This window comes from Peromyscus leucopus, chromosome 2 (genome assembly GCF_004664715.2).
Source record: "Peromyscus leucopus breed LL Stock chromosome 2, UCI_PerLeu_2.1, whole genome shotgun sequence".
Classification (NCBI taxonomy): Eukaryota; Metazoa; Chordata; class Mammalia; order Rodentia; family Cricetidae; genus Peromyscus; species Peromyscus leucopus.
In genome coordinates this window covers 69,266,254-69,288,977 of record NC_051064.1, presented here as the reverse complement: position 1 = coordinate 69,288,977, position 22,724 = coordinate 69,266,254, and the positions used below count along the sequence as shown (strand labels likewise).

Here is a 22,724-nt window from a genome sequence, read left to right as displayed (position 1 = left end):
ACAAGAGAATCTCAGGCACTGAAGATACAACAGGAAAAAAAAAGGATCCCTCAGTCAAAGAAAATATTCAATCTAAAAAAATCTTGGCACAAAACATCCAGGAAATCTTTGACACTATGAAAAGAACAAATCTAAGAATAATAGAAATAGAGGAAGGAAAAGAAACACAAGTCAAAGGCACACAAAATATTTAAAAAAAAATCATAAAAAAAATTCCCCTAACCTAAAGAAGTATTTCAAGGTACAAGAAGCATACAAAACACCAAATAGACTGGACTAGAAAAGAAAGTCCCCTTGGCAAATAATAAAACACTAAATATAAAACAAAGAAAGAACATTAAAAGCTGCAATGGAAAAAGACCAAGAAACATATAAAGGCAGACCTATTAGAATTATACTGAACTTCTCAATGGAGACTAAAAACTGGAAGGGCCTGGACAGATGTGCTACAGACTCTAAGAGATCACAAATGCCAGCCCAGACTATTATACCCAACAAAACTTTCATTCACTATAGATGAAAATAAGACAGTCCATGATAAAGTCAAATTTAAGCACTATGTACTAGTCTAACTCAACTATGTTCATTGCTGCTCTAGTCATAGGAGCCAGAAATTGGAAACACCTTAGATATTCTTGAACTGATTAATGAATAAAGAAAATGTGGTACCTTTATAAAATGGAATATCAATCAGCTGTTTAAAAGTGAAATCATTAATTTGGCAGGCAAATGGATGGAGTTAGATAAAGTCATCCTGAGTGAGGTAACGCAGACCTAAGAAGACCAATATGGTATGTATTCCCTTATATGTGGATGTTAATTGTGAAGTTCTTGGTAAAGAAACTACAATCCATATAAGCACAGAGGTTAAGTATAGACTAAGGGACTAGATGGGAGGGAAGAGTTTCTCTCAGGAAGTAAAACAGAATAGTTACAGATGGACAGGGGGTGGAGGAGCACTGGAACGGGAGTATCAAACAGGGACGAAGCAAGAAGGGAGTAAGGGAGGGATAAAGGGTGGGACAGCTAAAACACAGGGCCATTTGGGGGGTCTTGAGGAAACCTGATACATTAGAAGCTCCTTTAACACATATATTTCAGATATATAAGAGGCTGGAAAGACGGCTCAGTGGTTAAGAGCACTGGCTGCTCTTCCAAAGAACCTGGGTTCAATTCCCAGCACTTGTCTGTAACTTCAATTCCAAGGCTTCTGACAACCTCACATAGACATGTATGCAGACAAAACACCAATGAACATAAAATAAAAATAAATTATATATAAAAAAGATATCTAAATTGGAATCATCTAATAATGAGGAAGACAAAGCGCCAATTAGACATCTCTCACCAACAAATGAAACCTCTAGTGCTGGGAATGGGTTCCATCAAATTATGAAGTTGGTCAAAGATGCCCTATAGAAACCTCCAAGTAACACAGGCTATTGTTTGCTCTCCAAATACTGAAGACAACACCAACACAACTCACCAATCACAGAGAAGTCAAGCAGGTGCCTACCTAGGGCCTTCACCTCTACTGAACAGTATTCATGGTATAGAAAGGTACTCTGCACACTAAAAGATCAGAAAGGTAAACACTAACACAGCTACAAAACTTTGGTCTAAAATAGTGACCTGCCTCTAAGATAAGTTGGTACAGTAGTGGTATAAAAGTTGTGGGAGTAACCAACTACTGTCTGATTGGAATTAAAGTCCACTCCATGAGACAGAATTCATGGTCAATATTGCCTGAGTGGCCAAGAACCTGAGACTAGATAGGAAATGGATCTAGGAGACAACCAAATATTACTGTCCTGCTAAAGGACTGTAGCAACAAGGCTCCTAACAACATTCTGCTATACTTAAGATGAGTGTATTGCTCAGCCATCATCAAGAGAAGCATCCTCCTGCAGGAGATAGGAACAAATACAGAAACTCACAACTGGACAATGTGCAGTGAGACCTTGGAACACTCAGTTCTAAATGGAATGTCTCCATCAAATCCCTCTCCTCAGGGTTCAGGGAAGAGAAAGCAGAAAGATCCTTTGAGCCATGGAAGGCACCAAGGAAAACAATGTCTCTAAGACAGAACAGGACTGATGCAAATATGAACTCATAGGACTGTGGCAGCATGCACAGGGCCTGTATAGATCTAAGCCAGATGGGGTCCCAGTGCTGAAAGGGGAAGTAGAAACAATCTCCTATCCCTAACTGAGAAACTATATCCAATTGAAAACTGCCTGCAAAGGACAGATTTTTTTTTTTTCAGTGAAGTCTCACTGGGCATAAAAACCACACATAAGGGCAGTCCCCATGACCAGCAATAAATGGCCAACACAAAACAAACTCAATGGTATTCCTAAAGAGTTTTTCTCTCACAATGCTTGTCTGGACAGCTTTTTTTTTTAATCTTACAGATCTTTTGCTTATATATTATGGTTTCTGCTTCTCTGTGTGTGTGTATGTTCGAAATGTGTCTCAACATATGATGTTTCTGGTGCCTTTTCTTTGGTTCTTTTTTCCTATTCTGGCTTGTTTTCATCATTTTATTATTATCATTATTATTTTAGAATCCTGTTTGTTTTCTAATGAGAGAGAAAAGAAAGGGTGTGGATTTGGGTGAGTGAGGCTCTGAGAGGAGTTGGGGCCTCTCTCTATATTCTCAGAATATACGGTATGAAAAAAATTATTTTCAATAAAAACAATAAAGCCAAGCCCTTCCCCATTTAGTATTACCGTAACACCATGTTGTTTTTTTAAAAAAAAAAAAACAAAAAACAAAAAAACTATACACTCTGTTGACGGGATCAGCTATTACTAGCACTGTAAAATTAGCAATTGTAGATAATGCTTTAAGAACACATGCTCTGCAGTTAGGCTGCCTGGGAACAAAATCTGTCACTTGACTTAGAAGTCGTTTAACCTAGTGACTCAGAGTACTCATCTGCACAAAACGAAACGAAAACCAACGAGGACATTAGGATGATACCATGTTTGTGGAGGAATTGTTGACAGCCTTTGAAACACAGCTACCCAATACACAGAACTATGTAAATGCCAACTGTCGTAAGAAGCTTCTGAAAGATTTCCTGAACCATTAGGTTAGCCACGGCTTGTCAATAAACAGCTTTTCGGCACAGGGAATCGTACAGCCATTTGCCCAGCAGCTGCTACCCAACTTCACGTTATTGCAGGCGAAGGGTCCCCTCTGGAAACTTGAGACTTCTCCCCAAAGTCAGCGCCTTCCTGATTCAACTAATTACAGCCTCCATGTCCCAGAGATCGTAGTAATCCGAAGAAAAAGAAGCCTCAGAAGTCAGTTCTGGCCAACCTGTGTTTCTACAGCGTAACCTCCTGCTAAAAATCGACCTGGCGGAGGCGGAGCCTGAGGACAGAAGCCGGTGGCCGGAAAGGGCAAGAAAGCGGGCGGGGCCGGGGACGCGCGAGGCCCCGACCGGGGAGACGTGCTGCCCGAGCATGCCTGTCACGAATGTCAGCTCGACCCTTCTTCGTTTGCACTTTCCATGCCCACAACATTGTAGCCCCTACCATCCACTGTCGAAAACATTATTTACTATCGCCATGTTGTTTCCGTATTTTTACTGGGGTCAAAAGATGAAGCGCTTCAGTCAGGCATATACTAGGCACCAACAGAGGACGGACGCTTCGGAGGCGGGGTCCTTTGCTCGCGCCGAAATTCAAAGGAACAGTTCCGGCACGGTTGTTGGGCTGCGGCGGATGCAGTCCCCGCGATGGTGGCGTTCGCCCCGTAGCACCCCAATACAGGTCGGGTGGCCTCGCTCTCCGCCTTCGCCTTGTGCAGGAACTTTGCTGCTTTCCTCGGCCGCCCGGGGCGGCTTTGTGGACGGTGCGTTGTGCGGCCTTGGCTCGGCCTGGTGTCTAGGCGGGAGATGGGGTCCGGGGGCGGGGGAAGGTTCAAGGAGGGACTTCAAGCGATAATTAGAGGTCTTGACGGTTGTTTATCCTTAAAGTGGATCGGGAAATACTTGGGGGAAGCGAGAAAACACTGAATTTTTAAAAAGAGGCTGTAGAATGGGTTCACATCGTCCTTAAGGTCCGCTAAGTACCCGGGTTCTGAGTGCCTTGCATTCAGAGATTCATGGACGTCTGCAGGCAAAGAGCATAGCGGAACTTAGGACGAGTTGGACAGACAGGCAAATGCTGCTTAGTGTCATTTTTTACTGCCATGGAGGAAATCGGAAGGAGAGGGTGCGTGTGCTTTTACTTAGGGAGAGCCAGAGAGATTCATCTGAGGTGACATTTATGCCAAGACGTCTGCGGTAAAAGGGGTATCGATTCCAGTACCAGGAAAGCACCTTTGTGGCGAGGAGAATGAAATGTGAAATTACCAATAATCTTTATCAACTACACTGTTATTGGAGTGCAGTACAAGCCTAGGAAAGTGGGCAGTAGTGATAAAGATGGTGACTTCCAGGCAGTGGCTAACTGCTGGTTATTTTTAAATCCGAGGAAGCCATTTTTAGAAATAAAAGTTGTTTGGCAAGTATATTTTTTCGGTGCTCCACATTCTTGTGTATTGTCATATTTACTGTGATTTGGGCTTTTTTTTTTTTTTCATCTACTTATGGGATGTTATTTCTGTTTTACACAGACCTGGCTTGTAGCTTGTTGTCCAACAGAGGCTTACTGGCCCAAGACAGTGTAGAAAATGTATGTGAAGTCAATCATTCTCGAAGGATTCAAGTCCTATGCACAAAGGACTGAAGTCAATGGTTTTGACCCCCTCTTCAATGCTATCACTGGTTTAAATGGTAGTGGAAAATCCAATATATTGGACTCCATCTGCTTTCTCCTAGGCATCTCCAACCTGTCTCAGGTAAAGTGTAAACTTTCTGGTTTCTGTAAAGTTTGGCTAGGACATCTTTGTTACTCTTTGGAGACTATTGAATTTTTTGTATTTGCATGTTTGGACTTCATGGGGATTATGGTATATCACAGTGCAGCCATTTAAGCAAGTACTATTATTATTCCATCCTTTAGATGAAAAGGTAGAAACTTTGAGGCCTTGCCTCAGTTTCCCCCTCTTAAACTGTTGTAGTAATGCCCACACCAGCGCTATTCAGTGTAGTCTTAGCTTAGAGTTGTGTACCTTTTAGGCTGTACTAATGGATAGGGTAGCTAGTAAAGTTCATAGACACTACTTACTTGAGTTTTGCAAATTAACTTTTACTACATTAGTAAAAATCAGTTCAAAATATAATCAAAGTTTTATTGAAAAAGGTAACTATTATAGGTTATTTATTGTCCGCAGTCCTTGTTTTTCTTGCTGATAGGATGTGACTGACTGTGTTTTACTTAATACTACATAGGTGGGTTTTCCAAAAAAAAAAACCATGTACTTTTAATGCTGCTTTTGTACAATATGAAGTTTTGTCAATGAACTTTTCTTCTATAATTATAGGTGCGGGCTTCTAATTTACAAGATCTAGTTTATAAAAATGGGCAGGCAGGAATTACCAAAGCCTCTGTTTCAATCACTTTTGATAATTCTGACAAAAAGCAAAGCCCTTTAGGATTTGAAGCTCATGATGAAATCACAGTAACAAGACAGGTAAGTAGATGTCAAATATTTGGATACCTTATATTGTGTAACACTATTTCTGGGGAGGTTTACACATCCCAGATAGGGAACCAACAACATCAGTAACAGCTGTGCATACCACCAGAGTTCAACATGATGGACCAGTGAATTATACTAGGGATACTCACAGGATTTGGGGTAAGGGATTACTACTTAGAGGGTTGGAAATGACTCAAAGACAGCTGTATCATCCAACATGGGTGGCAGTTCGCAAAGCTAGGAACCTGAAGCATATTGCATAGCTTGTAGGCAGCTCAACAGATTGGAAAGTATCTTTTCCAGGTATCTTATTTGATCTAAACCTCTTCCAGGCAGCTGGTCTGGTCTCAGTCGCCTTTGCAACTTTTCTCCTCTCAGACTCTTCTTTGCAGCTCAGCATCCTTCCTTCTGAGGGCACTCAGCTTCTATTGCTTACTCTCACAGGGAGGGCTTAGTGAGTCTGGTCAATTTTAAGGAGTTCCCGAAGCTATCATGAGTTGTTTATGTTCCTGTTTAAAGAGCTTCCCTGTAGAGTGGGACATTTCATTCAGCCTTGGAGGAAACTTAGACAACACTGCACCATGGTATATTAGAGCAGGGGTTCTCAACCTGGAGGTCAGATGACCCTTTCACAGGGGTTGCCTAAAAACATTGGAAAACACAAATATTTATGTTACAATTCATAACAGTAGCAAAATTACAGTTAGGAAATAGCAATGAAATAATTTCATGGTTGGGGTCACCACAGCATGAGAAACTATATTAAGTGGACGCAGCATTAGGAAGGTTGAGAACCACTGCATTAGAGAGTTTCTCTTCTAGGCAGCTCAGCTGATCTAAACATCTTTCAGTTTCTGGTCTTAGGTGAGAGTGTCTCTTAACAGTGCTTCTTATGTTAGATTAATGGAGTGTAGAAGTGGGCCGTGAGTCTGCTCAGTTCCAGGGATTTCCTGAAGGTTTTAAGTTGTTTATGTCCTCAGTTTTAAGGAGCTTTCCTGCAGGATGGAATGTTTTCATCTCTAGTTAGAAAGAACAGCCTGTGTCTCAAGGAGTGTCTCACAGATAGAATGTTCTTTCTTGGAGGAAATTGCAACCTAACACCTTCTAAACGTTTCAAGTCTAATGTGTTGCTTGGCAGTACCATTCAGTAAAAGCTGCCTGGGACTGTGTTGATGAGCACAACTTAGGAATACTGACTAGAACCCTAGAATATCTTTCTTAGAGAGTCTTGAACTGCAGAATGGTGCTTCTGTCAATAATGAACTGTATATTTGATAGTGCCCCTGTACGATGTAAATGTATCATCTGTAAGAGAATGGAAAGACATGTTGAGAGTCTTCATCTCATGTAAGCACTCAGTTATGATGAGAACTTAAGCTTTGCCAGGTCTTTCTTCCCTGTGAGCACCTCCAGTTACTTCAGATCTTGCTTTCTAGTCTAGTTTTGTAAAGAAATTATTAAAAACTAATCTTAAGTTCAGCAGACATCTGCTAACTTAGTTTTATGTATTAATCTTGGTTCTCTTGAGAGTTTGAAGATGAAATTGGACTTTTTTTGTATATTTCAATATTTAGATTGTCTACAGGTCTAAATATTTTCTAAGTGGAACCTTATCAGAGCTGTCATTTAAACCTCTTTCCGGGTCCTTCATTAGCCTAATCACCCCCCACCCCCGCCATATAAATTTTTTAGCCTATGTGGCCTCAGATATAGTGAGACAAAGAGGGGTAGTAAAAACAGATAGGAACAGAATTAGCATTTCTTCATTTTAGATACTCCACTGGTTTTCTTAGGTTTTCATTTCAATATCCACAACATGACTTGAAGCTGCTCTGAATTTGTTATATATGTTATTACTTAGCTTCATTACTGCCATTTCTTTTAAAATCATTACGGATCTTTCACTAGTCCTTAATTTTTTTTTCTTATAGTCAATGCTTTCAGCTTCTTAGTTTTTAAAAATTCTATTAGTTCTCACTTTCTGTTTTAACTTTTGTTAATACAGGTTTTCTTTTTATTTTTATCAAGCTTCTGATTTATTTATTTATTTATTTATTTATTTATTTATTTATTTATTTATTTGGCTAGGGCAGGATAGAATTCAGCTCTTTGTTAGGTTTTTAGTAGCCATAAACAGCTACTTTTTGGGAATTGTCTCTACATACCTATTTAATCTACATATTTTTTTTCTATCTTTATTTGGGTCATGAGACTGTATTCTTACCAATTTTTTTTTTTTTGGTATAAAATTCTTGTTTTATTTATGGACATACCTCCCAACCTAGTAATCCTGTTAAAAAAAATAAATTAACTTTATTCAGTATTTATTAATTACTGGTGTGTATTGGGGATTCTTGAATACAGTTAGGTGTATATTTTGAGAAGCAAGTCTCTCAAACTTGGTAACTGTGACAGTCATACCCTAAATGGAGATTTTGGAATTATAGTAAAATGTGAACAAGACAGGATCTAGAATGTTGTGACCAGCCCAATCTGAAGTGACATTACTCTTTTTCTTTGAAGTTGTCAGATGCCATTTTAATGAACTCCTTTTAGAGTTTGGCCAAGAATTCATACCAAAATCCATGTGTTTAGCTTTTAGTATCTTCTGTTCCCATTAAAAAGTGAAAGACAGATAATAACCTCCAAGTGTAGTCAATTTCAGAACATGATCAGGAAAGAAAAACACATTTTATACATACTGGAAAAGTCAAGTTAGATGTGACCTAGATGAGATACTTAGTCCAGTGCAGGTTAACAGGCTTGTGCAGTTACATGAACTAGTAGTTAGTCAAAGTACCTGAGTTGTCCTAAACTGAGTTAGTGTTCCTTTTGACTGTTACACACATCTTCCACTATTTACTCAGGATTGGGTATGCCATTACATGTAGAATAGTGCAAGGTAATAGATCTTGTCATTTATTATTTTGGCACAGAAATGTTCCTTTATCTTAAAGGTTGTTAAATACTTCCTTTTTAGGTGGTTATTGGTGGCAGAAATAAATATCTAATCAATGGAGTGAATGCCAATAACACCAGAGTCCAGGATCTCTTTTGTTCTGTGGGCCTGAATGTTAACAACCCTCACTTCCTCATCATGCAGGTATCTTGTTGGGATCGTTTTTGTATCTTTCATAATGGTTTTACTTTTGTTTTTCATTTGTTACATAAGAGAATCATGGGGTTTTTTTAATATCTGTTTTCTGTGTCTATTTTTATTTGCATTTTCTGTTACGTGATGCTTTTTTGCAGTTAATTTTATAAGTGAAGCTAATATCAGATAAGTTTAAAGTGTGTCAGGTTTTTATAGCTGACAGAATGGAACACCCATCCCCCCAAAAAAAGTCAGAGGAAGAAAGATTTTTCATTGAGGTTTCCAGGGTTTCTTGCCCATTGTTGACCAGCTCCATTGCTGGTCGTTTGTCTAAGGTGAGGCTGAAGTGTCACAAGTGGAACCCCATGGCAGAGTCAAGTTGCTTACCTCATGGGTTCAAGGAGCAAAGAGAGATGTGCCTTAGAAACCCAGTTTCTTGGGGCTCGAGAGATGGCTCAGAAGTTAAGAGCTGGCTTCTCTTCCACAGGTCCTGAGTTCAGTTCTCAGCAACCACATGGTGGCTCAAAACCATCTATAATTCAATCTGGTGCTCTTTTTTGGCATGTAGGCAGAACACTGTATACATAATAAATAAATAAATTTTAAAAAGAAAGAGAGAAACCCAGTTTCTCAAGTGAGATCTCCACTTCCATAGTTTCTAACCTCACAGTCTAGTGATGGCTACATCAGTGGACTAGACGATTGATTAGATCAGTGTTTTCATGATTGAATCTTGTCCCTAAAGCCCCACCTCTGAATGTTACATTGAGGATGACATCTTCAGCTCTTGAACCCTGTGGAGGAATACTTGATATCAACATCATAGAATCGTTATCTTATAAATGATTAGTTTTAAAGCATTTTAATATTTCAAGGATAAACTGAATAATGTCCTTCAGAGACTTAAGCAAATGAAAAGTAAAGTTACATGCTAGCATTATTTTATTTGGTTCATCTAACTGTCCATTAAGAGAGTCAAAGCAAGTGCCAAAGTCAGGATCCTGATGGGACCATGGGGTTGTCCATTTTATGTTGCTATAAGGGAATAGCACAGACTGGGTGATTTCTAAACAATAGAATTTTTTTTTAATTGGTTCATGGTTATTACAGGACAGTGAACATGGCACAGGTATACAAGGGCAAGAGAATGGGGAGCAAGCATGGACGAACTCACTTTTTATTATGTGCTTAGTAAACAGCAGCCCACTCTAAATATCATTCATCTCTTCCCTAGCCACCTATTACTACATCCCACCTCCCAACACCATTGCTTTGGTGATTAAGTCCGTAATGCATGAATTATGAGGAATATATCCAAACTAACTAAAATAAAAATGTATTCACAACAATCTGGCTTCAAAGCTGACAGCTTACTTTCAACCAACTTTAAATTATGACTTGTAATCTGAGGCCTGGATAAATAGGTTTTGGTTTGGGAAGTGAATATAGTTGATGATTTCCTGCCACTGGGAAAAATAAAGTTCCACTTTAGGCCTGGAGTCAGATGATCTGCTTTTAGAAGATAGATTGCAGGGCTTAAAAAATAATCAAGAAATGCTTAATAAGCCCACATGTCTAGTTTAGAATCTCTACTTATACATTATACTGACCCTTTCAGAAGTAAATATCCTGAATTAACCTTGTGTAATTTGTGTCACTTAGTAACTTAATTGGTGTCACTCTGATGAGTGAGTTCCAACAGCTTCCATTGAATGACCTACTTAGTTGACATTTTTTTATAGCTCATTGTAGTTAAACTAAATTTGTTGTTTTCTTTTTAGGGCAGAATTACAAAAGTATTAAATATGAAACCACCAGAGGTAAGAGTACTATTTATAAACATCAATCTGTTTATTCTAGGCAATCTGATTTTAAAAGTAGTTTCTTATTAGAAAAACAGCTTAATATTTAGCACTGTGTCCATAGTTAAAAGATCTTGACTGTATAACATAGTATAGCTAATAGTCTTCTATGTTGGGATGAATTACCAAGGGAAAACCTGATGGAAAAAAGTATATGAAATTAGTTTCTTTTCTAGAAAACATGAGGTGGGGCAAGGGACTTGTAACCAACCACCTTGAAAGTAGTTGGTGAGATGAGATGAGCTCTTTACTCCTTAAGAGTCTGTCACCGACATTACTACTCTATTTAAATAAGGTCAAGTGTACTCTCACTAAAGTCATGTCTTAGTGAGAATTGCTAATTTAAAGCCTGGTGAACGTGTACACATCATAGTGAATTCCAGGAAAGAAATGATCCTCTGCAGATGGGGATTGAAGATAATTAGGAACTTTGTAAAAGGTGCTGGCATGCATTTGCATTGCTTTGTTTAGTTACTAGTGGTGGCACAAGACACTGCCCTCGCTCTGAATAGAGAAACGGAAGCATAAAGTTACTTGTCACAACTTGTCACTAATGCATGTGCCATAGTCATTAAGCATATATGCCATGCTTCAGCCTTGGAGTAAAATTGTTGAAGTCAAGCTTAAAACATAAAAAAACTTGCTTTTTTTTTTTAATTGCCTTTTTTAGACTTGTATCAGGAAAATATGAAAAATCAGTAGCTTCAATTTCAGAAGAGATAAACATTGGGAAATTAGTATAGCAGAAGGCTTGATTCAGAAATAAGAGTGAAGCCATAAATATTTCTTCAATTAAGTGCCATGGTCATATATAGGGGGGTTATATATTACTTAGTAAAATTCTGTTGAGGTCAATATAGTGGTATAATTAATGTTAAATTCTAGTGAGACATATTGCTTTGAATTCTTAATACAATTGTCATTCCAGATATTATCCATGATTGAAGAAGCTGCTGGAACTAGGATGTATGAGTACAAAAAAATAGCTGCCCAGAAAACTATAGAAAAAAAGGAGGCTAAGCTGAAAGAAATAAAAACGGTAATTAAATAGACATGAAACAGTTTTGGAGAAGAATCTTGCTTTTGGAGTTTATGCTGTAAAGCGAGTAAACATTGCTCTTCTTAGTTTTGTTCTCCATAGTCTTTCATGTACCATGTCTTAAAACCAGAATGCTTAGATGTATTTTCTATTGGTACTTGACCTACTGAAAATATTGCCTGCCTTTTGTTTTCCAGATATTGGAAGAAGAGATTACTCCAACTATCCAAAAATTAAAAGAGGTATATGCTATATGTTTGATACATAGTTTGGATGGTTCTCAATATTGCCGACAGATCCTAAGTTACATAAATAGTGCAGAAGTTTCTACCATTTCTTGGGAATTTTTCTATGAGATAAAATACATTCAAATTAGTACTCTATAAGCAGCCTTCTACTTGCATAGATATGCATTTCCTATCTAAGTAAAAATGATATTAGAGAATAATCTTCATAATCTTGGATATAATATTTGCAGCCCCAGGCATAAAACTTTAAGTGGGAAAAAAAAGTGTTTGTAAAGCACATTGTTTTTGAAGATGTGCCTACTTAAGACTTACTAAGTACTTATTGAAATTTGGTATTGCTTAACTCTTGATAGTGTAGATAATTTGGAAAAGCTGAAAAATTGTGGTCCGAAGGCACCCCCCTTTTCATCAGTAGCAAACAATAGATTAGAAATATAAACCTAGCCTTTGGACCCCTATTTGACACATTCTTCCTAAATCTGGTAGGAGGGAGAGGCAGTGAAGTACTGTGAATTTTTCTTTATCTGCAGCTTCTGGAGTTTAGTTGCTATGTTGCTTCTTCAGTGGGTCCACATGTGAATCAGTTGTGTCACTAATATGCAAGCAAGTTGTTGTAGTACTTGAAAGTTCTGTAGGAATCATAGTGACACTGTCGCCAAATACATTTAACAGTGTGTCCCAGTGGGTATATGCACTTTATAGACTTATGCCACCAGTTTATAAACCTTGGAGACACTTCCTTGTTAATCTCAACTGCTTGACGTAATTAAAAAAAAAAAATGGGCATATAGGATTCTTTAGAGATGGAATAATGCTGTCTTAAAAGTCAAAGTTCTAAGGTTAAAGTCTTTAAAAATTTAAAGTGATGTCATTAAAGACAAAAAACTATCAGATCATATAAAGAGAAATTTGATCCAAGTTTGCTATAGTGAGGTTCTTCCTAAGTTTGTTTAAGAGTATGAAATTTGAATTATTATTTACTATAATTTTTCTTTCAGGAAAGATCTTCATACTTGGAGTACCAAAAAGTCATGCGAGAAATAGAGCACCTGAGTCGTTTATATATTGCTTACCAGTTTTTGCTGGCTGAAGATACCAAGGAGCGCTCAGCTGAGGAACTAAAGGAAATGCAGAATAAAATATTAAAGCTTCAAGAAGTACTATCAGAGAATGAAAAAAAAATAAAGGCTCTCAATTGTGAGATAGAAGAGTTGGAGAAAAGAAAAGATAAGGTCAGAACAAACAAATTAGATAAACACTCTAGAAAAACTATAGCATAACTAGGATTCACTGGGCAATATTTTCCACATTGGTTTGTTAATCTGAAAACAGTGATATAGCTTGTAAAAGGTTAGTATATCATAGAAATCACAGGAGAAAATTGTAACATTAGCACATTAAGTGATGTGAGTTGTGTACATTTGATTGTAGGAAACTGGCGGCGTACTCCGATCTTTGGAGGATGCCTTTGCAGAGGCTCAGCGAGTTAATACTAAGTCTCAAAGTGCATTTGACCTCAAGAAGAAAAACTTGGCCAGTGAAGAAACCAAACGCAAAGAGCTAGAAAAAAACATGGTTGAGGTAAGCAAATAGAACTTATTTCCAGTAATGCTCATTTGTCTATGTTATGAATTATGCACAGGGGACCCGAGGGTATTCTGCTGTGCAGGGAAACATGCTGGCATGCTGAGTAGTTGGAGTGGCGGGCTGGTGGGTGATCTACACCATGTGGGCATGGTGGCAGGGCAGCAGGTGGACATTCACAACCCAGACATTGCATCCATGCAGAAATGGTTTATTGTAATAGAGAGATGAAGAGAAGATAGGAAAGGGGGTGTGTGCCCAGGGGTGCACACCTCATGGGAGTGGAGGGGGTGCGGGAGAGGAAGGGGAGGGATTTTACGTCAGTCAGGACACAGGGCGGCCCCAAGGGGTAGGTCAGAATATTAACAGTCTATTCTGTTCATATTTAGTGTCTGCTACCAGGTAAGTAAAGTTGTTTGAGTCAGGAATACAAAAGTGGGGAAAAATGATTTAAAAAGAAAAAAATATCTCCCTTTTGGGTCCAGTTGGGGAAATGCTAAGTAAAATATAAAGCTTGTACAGTGATAACTGATGTGGTATAAACAAACGAACAAATAAAGTGAGGAAAGAATAGGTGTAAGGGAAGTGTGCCAGTAAATGTTCTGAAGGCCAAATGAGATCCTAATTATAATGTGGTCACATGGTATAGATTGACAGCAGAAAACTACATGAATGAGACTAAATGATTTCTTTTCCTCTTTTGTGAGGCGAGGTCTTAACTTCCTAGCACAGACTACTCAAAGGATCTTGAATTTCTGGTCTCCTAACTGTACCTCCCAAATGATAGGATTACAGGAGTACACTGTCATGGCGAGTATGTGGGCCTCGTTCCATGCTAAGGCAGAACTGAACTGCATTCCTCGTAACTTCCATCTCCTTCCTTATTCATTTTATTTGTTTTCAAAGGCTCTCACTTTGTACTCCAGGCTATTCTGAAATTCTCTTTGTACTGAAGACTGATCTCAAATCTGTTGTGATTCTACTACATTAGCCTAGTGATTACCGAGATGTAATGCATCATGCCCAGTGAATAAAAATTATTCTTAAGATACAGTTCCTTGAAAAGAAAAAAATGGAGGTACTAACCAGTAATATAGGAGAATTTGGAAGAGGGGCTTGGCTTTACTTGGAACAATTAATAAAATATACAAAATAATTAATAAAATGTACACTGGTGGTAAAAACTCAGTGGTTGGATATAGTAGCTCAGACTTCTAATCCCAGCCAGCGTTCAGGAGGCTGAGATACAAATTTGAGGTCAGTTTTGGCTTCAATATGAGACACTGTCTAAAGAAAAACAAAGCAAAACAAAAAAACCAAAAAAAGGGGGTCGGGGAACATTGATGATTCACAAACAGATGGGAGAAGGTGAGAATAGGGTGAATGAGTGTAAAGTTAGAGGAGGCGGACTTTGCAAGGACTGGTAAAGAATAGATCATCCATGTAACAAGTCAAGTATCTGGTCTCAATAGGGGATGTGTGTGATGGAGCACATGAGTTTTTCAAGGATGATCCTACTAGGTGACTAAAAGTAGACACTTTAAAGTATGAAAACAAAATATTCATGTTGTTCTATCAGATACTGTTATATATAATCTATAAATACAAGTAATAATAATTTTTAAGTAAAATACCAAAACAGGGTTAGTGTGTTATAACAGTTATGTTTGTGGTACCCAAATGCAGAAATCCATTTTTGAGTTCAGTTCTTTTTTTTTTTTTTTTTTTTTTTTAAATCAGGTTTATTAAGGATTAAATGTGTAGTCCTCTGCCTTGGTCTTAGCTCATTTTCCCCTTATTTTTGCATAGTTCTTTAGCTTCAACACAAGAGTTATTGATTGTTACATTTATTTTTGTCTCCTTCTCTGTATCCTTTATTTTTGATCTGTAAATGTTAGCATGCTCCAGGCTGGTGCATAGACATCTTCTGTTTACACTTGCTTCTTAGGAGAATTCTATTCCTATAGCTTTAAATATAGTCAAAAATTTCACGCTTTCAAATCCAAGCCCGGACTTGACTCCTTCCATGAACTCTGTGAAACAGTTTGACTGTGTACTGGTTGTCTGGTTATCAGCTTGTTTGAAAAGTCTATTAAGACAAAGAACACAGACACAAGATAATTTGTGAAGCTGGCTCAGGTTTATTACTTTCGTTAAAGAAGGTCAGCAACAGTCTAGAATTTGTGAGCTGATTCCTCAAGCTCAGAAAAATTTCCCCAGGGGAGGTAGAATCCCTTCTGCATCATAGTCACTGGACCTCAGAAAGCCGCCTGCCCTGGGTTTTATGTCCCAAGATTATTTGAGGTGCTTCTCTAGATTGAGGATGGCCAGTGGCTGGAGGAGGACTGGAATATCAGTTCCTTTATAAGTCAGGATGTTACATTACCAGCAAATTCTATAGCCATCCACTAGGTCCATAAGCTAGAAGAGGAAATTTCAGTTAGTTCAGGGCAGGCTAGAAAGCTGTTCTGTGTTCTCTCCTGATTCCTACATAAATCCCCTTAGCAAAGCTAGTTCATTTCCTTTGCCTAAGGCCAGCTGAAGTCTGGAGGAAAAGGTTTGTCGCATTACGTGTAACACTTTACTAGATACACAGTGCAACTTTGTTGAGCCTCAGCCAGAACACACCTAAAGAGACCCAGGAGAACCACCGCCATATGCAAGCTAGAAACCATCCTGCCTGCCTGGAGCAATGACCTGGCCCAGATGCTGGTGTCCAAGTACTGTTACAGAAGAGATCAGAAAGCAAGTTGGAGGGCTGGCTTCAAAGCTAGAGGTGCTGGTAGTTGTTGATTTAAAAACTATAGCACTCATCATTTCTTTGGGAGGGTGGATGGTGGGTAGGTGGGGTTCCATCTGTGTAGCCCTGGTTGTCCTAGAACTGGCTCATTATAACAAACTGACCTCCAACTCGGGGATCCACCTTTCTCTACCTCCCAAGTGCCGCCACACCCTGTCACAGCTCTCATTTTTAAAGGGAATACAACATAATTTATTCTGGAGGTATTTTAAGTGACCATGGCCTGGGAACACAGATATAGGTTACCCCAGATTCCATGTTCCAACATGGAAGCAGTTTCATGGGGTTTTTATAGTTTTACAGAACAAAGAAGTCATAAATCAAGACAAGTTTAAAATACATTGGGGGGTACACTAGGGAGGCAGGCATAATGAGATTGGGGGAGCTGTTTAGGATGCTATCCGAAGACGCTTAGCTCTTGGATTGGCAGAATCTAGTGTTCTGCTACGTTAATAGCTTCTAAGAGGTTCTTTATTATTCTCAGAGGTGTTAGTTCAGATAGAGTGGGGCAAGGCGTGGCTGTTCCAGAGGCTAAAACTAGCCCAAGATAAAGCAATCAGTCTCTGAACCTACTAAATTCTAATCTCTCCTCTGTACTGAAATTCCAATCAATCCATTAGTCTCTGCAAACTCAGACTCCTTCCAGGGTTTTTTTCGTTGTTGTTGTTCACAGCCAGACATAGCTTCTTTTCAGGGATTTCCAGGCACACATCACTCCTTTCAGTTGGGCTAGCAGGAAGTTTACAGGAGTGCTGTTGTTGTAAATGTAGGTTTTGAGGAAACTGAAAGATTGTAATGGGCTACCAAGACTATGAGAGTGGTGAAAAATCAGCTGCTATGATCTGCCACATGTATTTTACCATTCTTTTAAGAACACTGACTGCTTTGTATAGCAAACTGATTTATACCTCTAGGTAGGTCCCCAGTATACCTAGCATACAGCTGTAGGCTCCTAACCTAGTGGTGCATCACACTCTTAGGGGTCGGACCTTGAGATACCTCTTACATACCCAGTGTACAGAATTCCAGCTCTCCAGGCATGACATAGGCAATCCCCCGGTTTGCACAGGCTCCAGTCAGCATGCATAGAGGTTGAAGAAACATCTAATTCCATTGGGCTTATCAGACTCACAAAGTTTTAAAAGCAGTGTCCATACCCTAACTTGTTTAGTGCTTTGAACAGCCCTGTTCAAAATTGACAGCTTTACTAAGAGGACCAAGACACCAGTTTTATGAATAGATTCCACCAATGCAAACACTTTTGTTTAGACTGAATCTAGGATACTTCTTAGAGATTTGGCCCAAGTGGTGTTGGCAGTCAGCCTGTTGGATAGTATAGTCCCCATGCCTCGACGGCCTTTCTGACTAGAGGGATTGTCCTGATGTTATTGTAGCAGGGTGTCTTGTAACCGTGTAGCTAAGTATGGCCTTGGACTTTGACCTTGTCTTCACTTTCCCAAATGCGGAGATATAGGTGTGTTTCACCATTCCTGGTTATGTGGTCCTGGGGATTAGTGTCTGTCTGTTTGACCATGGTTTTTGTTGAGTAGCCTATTGGGCCATGGGAAATTTATGTGGCATGAAGTGAGTATATGCCACTGTTGTGGTGTGAATCCTTAGCTGTGAGGGGACATACCCTTTCAGACTGTGATGGTGTTCTGTTCCATAAGCAGCCAAAATGAAGGTGCAAATAATATATTCTGCAGTGGGAACCAGGGTCACTGGCACCCAAAATGGCCTAAAGGGCTCCACTCAAAACAAAGAAGTACTGTAGATCACTGCACTCATCTCATGATCTGGTGTTATCGTAACTTTCTTTCTAAGAAAACCTTGAAAAGTGAATTCCTTTCTTTTTGTATCTCATCTTGACAGAGGTAACAGTGCCAGTGTCCACTGTGTTAGTTTCTTACTGTTCTTTATAGACTATCCCGAGAAAGCAACCTAAAGGAAAAAGGTTTTATTCTGGCTCACAGTTGAAGAGAAGTTCCACAGCAAGAGGTTGAGTTGGCTGCTCTCATTGCTCTCAGTCATGGATATTGGTTTAAATATTAAGGCAACTCCACATAGTTAAAAGGGAGGTTTGTTTTGTGGGGTAACTTACAAGTGAAGGGATAGGTAACAGGGTCTGGGAAAGTGGCACAGTCCAGCAGTGTTCCCTGGAGAACTCTGCTTGGTCTACCTCCAGTGTCCAGGATCCAGGAACCAAGAGAGCCAGCCCATCCGGATCTCGGGTCTTCAGGGTCCTCTCGGCTCCTCTGCCTTGTAGGCGTGACAGTTACCGAAGCCTCAATGGGGGCGGGGGTGTGTGACACTTCCAGGTCAAAGCTGCAAAGGCTACCCACTACACATGAAGCAACTAGTGTTGAATGCTCATCTCACTTTTCCCTCTTTGTGCAGTTCAGAATGCCAACTCAGGGAATGGCGCCACCCTCGGTGGGTGGGCCTTCCCACCTCAGTTAACCTAATCAAGATAACCCACAGGCACATCCTGAGGCCCATCTCCCAGCTGATTCTAGATCTCATCAGGTGGTGGTTGAGGTGAACACCAAAACAGCCCTGTGGGTCTGCAGTAGCCCTTTAGCAAACAGATATCTTAGCAGGCTGTATAAATCTTCCTAGCCTTTCCCTGTCTCTCTTCTAGGTAGTCTGTTTCTCTGGAGGCCTATACTGCGTGTTACTTCCCTCTCACATGGCTCAGGGCCTGTAACCTATTTTCTGAGAATTCTAACCTTTGGGATGGGAAGTTACATTTTCCCCAAACTGGATCTTGTGCCGAACTCCCACATTTATACATCCCCCCACCCCTCTACATCAGATGTGTGTAGCCAGCTCATTACTGTGTGGAGAGAGTAGCCTAGTTCCAGTTTACTGTGTCTTTCTTCCTAAAATGTCAGGCCATGTCAGTCCATAAAGTGTGAGACAAGTCTACTCTGTGCTGCTTATCGGGCTAAAGCCACTTTTGCTTTTTCAGTAAAGCAAACGGGATCCCCAGTCTTGTGAAGCATATTCATTTGCTGTGCACTGGTTACCAGCCTGGCAGTGACACATCAAGTTATAAGAAGCAGATTGATTTCTTTCCTACAGGTGGTGATTATGTAGGAGCCGGGATTATATTGCGGGCCTTTCCCACATGACCCTCGAAATTTGTCATGGGTGAATGGAGTCACATCTGTGTATATCCATTTGACCTGCAACTGAGGGACCTCCGGAAGCATCCTGATGAGGGACTTATACACTGAGTGAAGTGGGATTTACCTAGAGTGATGTGAGAGGCTGTGTTAAAGCATTAAATGATATATTCCTAACGGGGAAAGGGATTAGAACATAGCCTTGGGAAGTTGCATTACCAGCACATTCTGCAGTTATTTTTAGAACTTCTAAGTGGGGAATGAACTGGGTCAATTCAAAGCTGTCTGGAGAATTATCCTTTAATTATATTTTCATTTTTCCAGCACTTAATATTTTTACCTGAGTAACTAACAAAGTATATAAACTACCACATCCGCAATGGAAGTCATAAATTTTTCCTACCAATGCTGAATTTTCCACGTCAGTAAATGATAAGACCACACTCTTCATTATTTAGGCCAGAAAGCCTCAAGTTGATCGTGATCTCACGTCCATCACTGAAAGTTCACTTGAGCTACTCCTTCCCATTGGGGCTGTTGCAGTACTGGCTTATTAGTTGCTCTGCTTTTACTCTAGCCACTCTATAGTTTGTTCTTTACAGAAACTAAAATATAAGTTGTCTAATATCAAACATTTCAGAGTCATATCTGATTCAGTCAGATGTTTATCATAGCCTCCTGTATGCTCACACTATGACATCTGGTTCCTTTTATATTCTCTCTACTCCAACCACAGTTACTCAGTCTTGTCTTGAGGACGGTGCTGACTGTTGACATGTTCAGCTTTCATTTAGACTTCTGCTCATACAGGTTTTTGTTCCTAAAATAGCACCTTCTACTACTTCAAGCCTCCTGACCTTCCCTTATTTTACCATATTTTCTGCCTTAGAATATAGACTCCCTAAACACAGGGTTTAATCTGTGTCTTTTAAAGCTGTGGAACAGTATCCAAATATATAGTAAGTACCTAGTAAATATTAGGTGAATCACAAATAATCAAGTGGCCCAAAATATCTGGCCATGTTTATGTAAAAAGATCTTTTTTTCCTTAGTTGGTATCTTGTCTACTGTGAGATAGCTAATTAATATTCCTTAAAAGGTGTTACGTATTAGCAGTACTTATTCTGCAGTGCTTGAATCTTATGCCACTGTGTAAAATATTTTTTTTTATGTATTTTCTTAATCACAAAACTTTTAAGCTTGGTGTGGGGTGGCTATTGTTTTACTTTTATGGATTTCAGAACTGACTTTTAGCTTTCTTAAGTGATTTACTTAATATATAGTAATTTATCCCATTTTCTCCTGGATTTATTGTCCCATATGGAAAGAAAATATTATATAGGTGTCACATACCCAAAACAGTGAGTTACAAAGTAAGAATTTGAAGTAATGACAGTTAAATTACGTTTTTTATTATGCCCCCTCAAAATGCCATGAACTTTAATAATCACGTAAATTGAATTTTTTTAAAAAATACTTTTTCATTTTAACATTTTTCCCAAAGGATTCTAAAACATTAGCAGCAAAGGAAAAAGAAGTTAAAAAGATAACAGATGGGCTGCACAGCCTTCAAGAAGCGAGTCATAAAGATGCTGAAGCCTTGGCCGCTGCACAGCAGCACTTCAATGCTGTTTCTGCTGGCTTGTCCAGTAATGAAGATGGAGCAGAAGCCACTCTGGCCGGTCAGATGATAACCTGTAAAAATGACATAAGTAAAGCTCAGACCGAGGCCAAACAGGTACACGCAGACACTGAGCATGGGTGGGGACGGCTGCAGTGTGTGAGAAGCTACTTTTCACAAGTGTGCTTTGGGTTACTGCAAAATCTTGAAAATAATTAGTTGAATGTGAAGGATTTTTTTAAAATGTACATGTCTAATCTCTAATATGGAAAATCTCACTTTGTTCATTGTTAAATATTGGTAACCTTTGATTGTCAAGAGCTGTAATTCGATAAATGCTTTGCTGTTTGTAGCAGTGCTTGGAATTATGCATGAATGCTTTTTTATTAAGAAGGGGCCACCTTTAAAAAATTTACTTGGAAACATTTGTTTTATTAATTAATTCTAATCAGCTTAAAACATTCGTATTTGCAAATATTTGTATTTTTCATTCAGAAATGACAGGCATGAAGTTTGTAAGAACTCAATACTATAAAATTTAAAAAATTTTTTTTTATAAACTTCCTCTGTCACCATTCAATATCAGACTTTTGGCATTACATTTCTGTTAGTGTACCTTCCCTTTTCCAGATTGTCTTGTTCAGCTTCTTTGCTGTTGACAGACAGGATTCACAAAGATATGCAAATAAGGTTAGAAACACATGAGTTGAAAAGGAAGAGATCCAAATAGTGGTATGCAACCGTCAGGTGTATTTTTAAGTAGCTACTGAGAGTTACTCTCATCAAATTTCTCAGCTTTGTTAATAATGTCATACTTTATGAATATTAAAAGCACTTTTGTACTAAATTACTCATAGTAATTTTTTTTTTTTGGTTTTTCAAGACAGGGTTTCTCTGTGTAGCTTTGCGCCTTTCCTGGAACTCACTTTGGAGACCAGGCTGGCCTCGAACTCACGGAGATCCGCCTGCCTCTGCCTCCCAAGTGCTGGGATTAAAGGCGTGTGCCACCACCGCCCGGCTCTCATAGTAATGTTTTTAAGACAAGAATATGGAGAAATGATTCCCTTTTTAAGTACTAATCCAGGAAACTACACAGTTCTATTTTCAGTTCTGATGTCTCCATGTTAAATTAATTTGAATCTCTAACTGTTTAGTTGCTAAGGCTGTGTGCCTTCATAGTCCTTTACACCTTTCTGTCACAGGCACAGATGAAGTTGAAACATGCCCAACAAGAACTAAAGAGTAAGCAAGCAGAAGTTAGGAAGATGGATAGTGGCTATAAGAAGGATCAAGAAGCTTTTGAAGCTGTAAAGAAAGCTAAGGAAAAACTTGAAACTGAAATGAAGAAACTAAATTATGAAGGTTTGTTTTAAGTGATTTAAGGTCAAATCATTAGGAGGTTTTTATGCATAGAAACTAACAAAGGAAATAAGGCTTTTTTTAACCTACTCATAGACATTAGAGAAGTGTTTATAAATACAATGAAATTATCTAAAATAGTCCAGTTAATTTTTGATATTTCTTGCTTGATCCCTTCCTTGAAAGTTTAAAACTGGCATTTATCTGTTTTCACTTCAATAGGCATTCAGTTATATATTGTTTCTTGGATTGAAAATTGTATGATTTTGAAGTTGGAAACATGTCCATTTGATGCTTGATAGGAATTTAGTAGGACACCTGCCTTTTCTTAGTATTAGCTAGAGATTTACATTTTTGCTCCTGAGTACTTCAGAAGGAGAGGCTAAAGCC

At 38.9% G+C, this 22,724-nt stretch overlaps 1 protein-coding gene across 2 annotated transcripts in view; it reads left to right on the top strand.

Moving 5' to 3' along the window:
* The first annotated feature begins 3,676 nt into the window (after positions 1 to 3,676).
* Smc2 (structural maintenance of chromosomes 2) overlaps positions 3,677 to 22,724 on the top strand; it is a 52,230-nt gene continuing 33,182 nt past the window's right edge. The window contains exons 1-11 of one of the 2 annotated variants that reach the window (XM_028855959.2): positions 3,677 to 3,783; positions 4,631 to 4,855; positions 5,441 to 5,590; positions 8,580 to 8,702; positions 10,475 to 10,513; positions 11,484 to 11,594; positions 11,792 to 11,836; positions 12,841 to 13,074; positions 13,274 to 13,423; positions 20,859 to 21,092; positions 22,178 to 22,337. In XM_028855959.2, the coding sequence (XP_028711792.1) occupies positions 4,688 to 4,855; positions 5,441 to 5,590; positions 8,580 to 8,702; positions 10,475 to 10,513; positions 11,484 to 11,594; positions 11,792 to 11,836; positions 12,841 to 13,074; positions 13,274 to 13,423; positions 20,859 to 21,092; positions 22,178 to 22,337 (1,414 nt within the window). In that variant the 5' untranslated portion in view covers positions 3,677 to 3,783; positions 4,631 to 4,687. Of the gene's footprint in view, positions 3,866 to 4,630; positions 4,856 to 5,440; positions 5,591 to 8,579; positions 8,703 to 10,474; positions 10,514 to 11,483; positions 11,595 to 11,791; positions 11,837 to 12,840; positions 13,075 to 13,273; positions 13,424 to 20,858; positions 21,093 to 22,177; positions 22,338 to 22,724 lie in introns of both variants that reach the window. The other variant, XM_028855958.2, reaches the window with a different exon arrangement.